At 36.8% G+C, this 6,745-nt stretch overlaps 1 protein-coding gene across 2 annotated transcripts; it reads right to left on the minus strand.

The window, feature by feature from the left end:
• Positions 1-841: 841 nt before the first annotated feature.
• Positions 842-3,596, minus strand: LOC101739597 (BPTI/Kunitz domain-containing protein). 2 transcript variants are annotated; one of them, XM_021348935.3, is made up of 5 exons: positions 3,177-3,596; positions 3,023-3,113; positions 2,838-2,947; positions 2,075-2,165; positions 842-1,052 (listed from the first exon to the last, which is right to left on the minus strand). In XM_021348935.3, the coding sequence occupies exons 1-5, from the start codon at positions 3,367-3,369 to the stop codon at positions 929-931; spliced, it is 609 nt and encodes a 202-aa protein (XP_021204610.1). In that variant the 5' UTR covers positions 3,370-3,596; the 3' UTR covers positions 842-928. The 2 variants fall into 2 exon arrangements, with proteins under 2 accessions (XP_021204610.1, XP_021204611.1); XM_021348936.3 differs by having other exon boundaries at positions 3,023-3,101; positions 3,177-3,595.
• Between the last annotated feature and the right edge of the window lie 3,149 nt (positions 3,597-6,745).

The raw sequence follows: 6,745 nt of genomic DNA on the forward strand, positions 1-6,745 counted from the left end.
AATAAAACAGAATATGTACTGAAGTTCAGACTGGCACTAAATCTCTAGATCCCAGCTAATGAATCCAGAAGCTGCGCTATTAATTAGGAGAGGTTTTTCTTTGTCAGGACGAGGATCAGTCGCACGAGATTCTATGTGCTTAAGCTACTTTTTATTATTACTTTACGATACTATAAATTTTCTTGGCACTTTTTTATTTCTGAGTAATATACTGTTGTAAAGTAATTGTAATCTAGAGCCAGTAAGTTATGAGAATATTATTTATTGTCTATAAATCTTCGCAAAATACTGCTAGTTCGACTAGCACAGTTAATTTAGGGTATTCAAATGTTATTCCTTGGGCCCGCGGCTGGCTCCAAGCAATAGATCGTCAAGTACCACATACCACGTGTAATCCCTAGGTTAGATATTTATTTGATAACGTGAATCGCCAGAACAACACTGACATTGGAATTTCTTCTTCTTTGTCGTTTCCTCATTACTGAGGGTCGTGACCACCTTGGTCCAGTTTTTGCACCAGCTTCCTCCAATGTTGCCTGCATTCGGCCTGCTTAATGGCGCCCGGGACGCTGGTGTTTGTGGCCTCCTTGATAATGTCCGTCCACCGGGTTGGCAATCTTCCTCGACTTCTCTTTCCTTCGATAATTTGTTCGATGTACGATTTAGACAGAAACCCATTTTTATTTTTATATGATTTGGTATACGAAATTTAACTGGGTAATCCATTTATTCCATCCATTTCAATGTTACCTGTGTCATCAATGAAACTAATAAAACATTCGCATTACAATTTTTGTAAATACAATTTGATTATACTCTGTACACCGTAAAAGAAAAAAAGTTTTATGTTTGAAAAATATTTATTAAAATGTTAATTTACACTTATGGGGAGATAAACTATGTTAGAAGTATCCTATACGGGAACGAGTCACTCAAAGTTAGTCTGACACTCTCGCGAGCACTTTCTCATAGTTTCAAAGTTATTTTGGTTGCCGCCGCAGCCTCCGTACGTGAATTCTTTACATGTTGCTTCGTTAACATCATAGTAATATCTTAAAAGAGTTAAAAACTATATTAATTTTACGTTAAAAATATTATGGTAGGTTTTTATAACCATTTGTCCAAAAATACCGAAATGTTTTACAACCTAAAACTTAATATCAGAATCTGACTAAATCTTACAAATTTTAATTATTTACAAGTAAGTCTCGTCTTAAAACAAAAAAAAAAGGTTTTTTTAATCTCTCCTTCCGCCTTTTGTGTACGTTATGTGAAACGTCATGTTTGTAGCAGAAAAAAGCAGCTTAGCCAAATTATTATTAGATATGAAGTCTTTTTTTAGTGGCTTCATTTTTGATCTGACGTTGGTCAGGTCTTTGTATTGTGGTAACCTCACGACCAATTTATTTTTATTTATTTATGTACACACAAAAAAGAATTCATAGTACAGAGTAATAGGAAAAATATGTACAAAGGCACTGCTTATTTCTTCAAGAAATCTCTTCCAGCAGACCTGCGAGAGGAATAAGCGAACAATAATTAAAAGTGATGAGTGTGTGTAGAACAGCTAAAATAACAAATACAATATGAGGATTATAGTAATGCACATACACATAGCAAATATTGTTAAACTTGAATACAAAATATTATAAGTAACACAGTATATACGAAGAGTATAGAACAATGACCATTCGGTTGATGAGAGATAGAATTGTTTGACCTTGTATTTTAAAACAGAAACAGACTTGCAAACTCGGATGTCAGCCGGCAATGAATTCCACAGTCTGACCGCGTGCACAGTAAAGGAATGAGAATAGAAATTTATCTCAATTGGTTGCAAAAAAAAACTCAAACCACGACATCTATTGGCTAATCCGGAACCACTTAAAACCTAGTAGGCCTCACGCCTCACATCGAGTGCAATAAATCAAAATTAATAAAACGTAGTAGATAATGAGCGTCATATTTCTTATTTCCGCTACGACACGGGCCCGTTCAATGCGACATCTCAATATATTCTGACTTTGACATCAGCTACTTTTTACTTCCGGAACATCGATTAGTTATAACTCACCTCCGTAGCAGCCCCAAGCAATATCCAGCATTTACTTGCAGAGAACAATATGTGATCGGAGCACTTTCTCTGATCATCATCAAAGATGCTCCTGTAACATAATTACTATATTTTTTTCGCCTTCCTGGAGCTTATAAAAGTTAAGCAAACACTAGGTAACTTTTTTAAGTCGTCGTGGCCTAAAGGATAAGACGTCCGGTGCATTCGTATGTAGCGATGCACCGGTGTTCGAATCCCGCAGGCGGGTACCAATTTTTCTAATCAAATACGTACTCAACAAATGTTCACGATTGACTTCCACGGTGAAGGAATAACATTGTATAATAAAAATCAAACCCGCAAAAATTATAATTTACGTAATCACTGGTGGTAGGACCTATTGGGAGTCCGCACGGGTAGGTACCACCACCCCGCCTATTTCCGCCGTGAAGCAGTAATGCGTTTCGGTTCGAAGTGTGGGGCAGCCGTTGTAACTATACTGAGACCTTAGAACGAGGTGGGTGGCGCATTTACGTTGTAGATGTCTATGGGCTCCAGTAACCACTTAACACCAGGTAGGCTGTGAGCTCGTCCATCCACCTAAGCAATAAAAAATATATATATACATATATTTACAAACCAGAATCAACTGTCATATGATAGACTTACGTTCGTAATTGTCGAGGCTAGTGTTAGTATGAGCCCCAAGGAAACTTTTCATAGTATTAACGTTAATTATCCTACCCAGATCGGTTTCACTAATTTTCAACTTCAATATACGAACCTTTACATCGCCCCTCGCAATCTGCTTGCGTATGAAATTTATTTAAATTACCCTGACATCCAGTGTATTCGAACGTTAAACACTGATCTAAATCCGCGTTATAATAATATCTGCAAGAAAGCAAAGTCTGTATCATTAGTTTCAGAATTTAAAATCAATTCCGGATCATGAAATAATACGCTCACTTCAGTACGTTCTCAGAACAATTTCCTTTTTTGGGCTGTAATTGACACCAAATATCCCAATCCCACAGAGTCGGACCACCTAAAATTTTAACTTTGATTTTACGTCTATATAGCCATCATCAAGTCTGATTAGGTATGATTATGTATTACCAACTTCTTCTCGCGTTATGAATTATATTTTTGCTATGAATCGTGTTACTGCTCTCATTATAAATCCTTCGATAGATCACCGTTGGCTTAGCAGATGTACTGGCACGTATTGTTGCAGTAGTTAATGTTGTTTCGCTACCTCCGTTACTGGGCAATGAAATAAACATTGAGACTAATAGCATAAACAATTTGAGCATTTCAAATTTTCTCGTAAAGCCCTCAACGAACAACACTGACCGCGAATATAATAAAAATTTACAATATAAACTTTACAACACCATAAAAGTTACGACCATTCAAATTCAAGAATTTACGTTTCGCTCAACGTTATTCCTACTGCTTTATGAAAAATTCGATGTGATAAAATTTTACAGGATTTTATTTCAAAGAGCTATCAACTCGTTTGAAAACAGTTTATATGTGAGAAAAAAAATTTCTGTCTATTCTCATAACAAAAGTTTGAGAAAAAAGTATTTGCTCAGATGTATAAGTAACGGTAATTCCGATTTGCATCTAAATTTCTAATCTTGCTCATATGCGAGATATATGCATACGCGTGCCGAAAGATCGAATGGATGGAATGTTCTAGTGCTGAACTGTGCTCCAATGCCCGAATCGGATTAATGCTAACGACGCAGCATTCTACACGGACACTGCAGATAGCCGCATTCTCGCTCTGTATACCGCACAGACAGTTAACAGAGACGGAACTGTTAATTATTTACAAAATAATATTTATGTCTTATTATAGATTTTCCTGTCTTTTTTATTGCCCGTGTAGGCAGATGAGCATAAGGCCGACCTGATGGTCGTCGCCCGTGGACGCCAGCAATGGCAGGGGTAGAGCCAAGCCGCTGCCTTAGTCTTAAATGCCACTTCATTTGAGAAACCAATATAGGTTTATAGTTTATACCATAAGAAATTTATAGTTTATATCAATACAGGTTATAAAGAATTTCACAATATCATCTAGTTATTGAGATACCTAGTAATGATGATATATAAGTAAGAACTAAACGATGGAAAACTATCAACGTACAAAATTTCCATCCCCGAGAGACATCTAATCAGAAACGTTATTCCGAGGAAGGGAATAATAGCTCTTTACAAAGCTTTTTAAATGTACAATTCCAAGCTGCAGCATTAATTACTAGTTTTTGTTTTTATTTATTCCGTCTAGCCGCTCGTCGAGCGACAGAAGCCGGAGATTATAAGGATTCTGCCGAGCTCGATAAATAATTAATTGACATCGTGGTTATGCCCGCTAAGCCAATTGCATTTTAATTGGTAAGCGAAGGAAAATAAACAGTAAACCTCGTTGTCGACGAACGAAACAAAACTTAATTATCCGTCCGCATTCTCTTTGAGAACAGACGTTAAATGTAAGCAATAAGTAAAATAAAAGCGAAATATCTTGGCAGCATAAAAATTCAATCATTTCAAAAGCTTCCAAGATTTGTAGGCTGGGGGAATGAAATTACGCCATTGTTTCGATGACGAATGAACTTGGCGTATGAATTTACATATTATTATTACCTATTATATATTTTTATGGTAAATCTTAATTTTTTTTTCCTTTTACTTTTGGTGTTATTTCGTCTTAAGGTGGAATTAATTTTATTAAGAATTAGCATGTTTAAGAGTAATAATGATAATGAAAAGACATTAAACAGCATTTTAATGGGGCTAGGCGCATTTTTATTGCCCTTGTGGGCAGCCGAGCCTACGGCTCACCCTATGGTGAGTGCTTACCGTCGCTAATAGGCACAGCCAAGCATTTAAAATTAGACTTATATTGGATGGCGGTGTTCATTTTATTTTAACACGTTTTTATTAGCTTAGTCTGTAGATATCTACGTCTATTTACGGAATCTTTAAACGTGATTTTCACCCACCTTAAAGTATCGGATTGAATTGAATATTCACACACTTATCAAGGACCAATAATAATACAGTAAATTATTATTATTATTATATAATTACTATTACATAAATATAATAATTATTATTATTATTATATATAAAACTATACATACAATTGACCAATTATCTTAATCAGTAATGTATTGATAATTGAAAAACGGGAGTGTCTTGCATCACGTACTAAGACAAACCCTCTTGCCTTCCTTGCATAAGATAAACATTTCTCAGCCTAAGTCCGGGACCGAAGCCTAATTCCACCATAGAATTTCTAAAATTTTATTTTTTATTTTTTAGATAGGTGGACGAGTTCATAACCCACCTGGTGTTAAGTGGTTACTGGAGCCTATAGACCTCTACAACGTAAATGCGCCACCGACCTTGAGATATAAGTTCTAAGGTCTCAAGTATAGTTACAACGGCTGCCCCACACTTCAAACTGAAACGCATAACTGCTTCACGGCAGAAATAGGCGGGGTGATGGTACCTACCCGTGCGGACTTACAAAAGGTCTTACGCACCAGTAATTACGCAAATTATAATTTTGCGGGTTTGATTTTTATTACACGATGTTATTCCTTCACCGTGGAAGTCAATGGTGAACATTTGTTAAGTACGTATTTCATTAGAAAAATTGGTACCCGCCTGCGGGATTCAAACACTGTTGCATCTCTAGATACGAATGCATCGGACGTCTTATCCTTTAGGGCACGACTACAATAAATGGTACAATGGTGAATTTAGGAGTCTGCTTACAAACATGTTTCTTTTAAATACCTTTTTTCAGTAGACGGCCCATCTGATCACCGTTATTTGTGGAGGTCAGAGGTGACAAGTACACAAACGCACTTAACCACGACAATTTAACAATTTCGACGATAACCACTCACCATCAGGTGGGCCGTATGATAGTCTGCATACAAGGGCAATAAAAAAAAAACGCACACACACAGGCATTACTTGGTACAACCAAGCTGCTACTTACCCCTGAGTACTTTTTTTATGAAAGAAGAATTACTAGTGGTCCGGAGGCCTTTCCAGTTTCACCTGGACTGGTACACAGACTAACGTGTGAGTTATGTTGCACGTCGAACTTTTTGCAGAGTTGGACCAGTAAAGTTACCAGAGTTCCTAAGCCTGCTCCTAGTGTTTGAGCTAAAGGTATCTAATGCAAGAGTTATTGGATCGGATCCGTAAAGACGTGTCTAGGGCGCCGAGGGTGACTGGTTTCTGCGTGAGCAGGAGTCAAGGAGTAGTCAGTGGCGGCAACGATAAGGCGATTATCATGACGCATAGGCTTACCGAAGTAGCGTTAAGAACTATCCTCTAGCATCGTTTGAAGGACATGTTATAGGCTTCCCGTGGAGGGATGTTTATTCCGAAGCTACTGTAGCACTGGTTTCTATGTTAAAAGTTCTAGAAAGCGATGTTAAATAGGAAATGACGGAACATCTCAAACAATTCCTCAGAGCATAGAGCATCCAATGTCAAAACAAGCTTTAATTAATAGTAAACATTCATATAATAGTATAGCAATAATCGTATATATAGTAACAGTAAACATAGTTTTAAAAGGTTTTTTTACTCATGCATCTTTAAAGAAAAACACATGTCGGACACAGATATTAAGAGACTGTCGTATCGAGTATTGCA

Source organism: Bombyx mori, chromosome 17 (genome assembly GCF_030269925.1).
Source record: "Bombyx mori chromosome 17, ASM3026992v2".
Taxonomy (NCBI): Eukaryota; Metazoa; Arthropoda; class Insecta; order Lepidoptera; family Bombycidae; genus Bombyx; species Bombyx mori.

Coding starts and splice junctions, on each gene's coding strand:
- LOC101739597 (XM_021348935.3), bottom strand. CDS start 3,369: ATGCTCAAATTGTTTATGCTATTAGTCTCAATGTTTATTTCATTGCCC. Junction 2,948..3,022: donor TGTTCTGAGAACGTACTGAA/GTGAGCGTATTA, acceptor GCTTTCTTGCAG/ATATTATTATAACGCGGATT. Junction 1,053..2,074: donor TGCTTGGGGCTGCTACGGAG/GTGAGTTATAAC, acceptor AACTCTTTTAAG/ATATTACTATGATGTTAACG.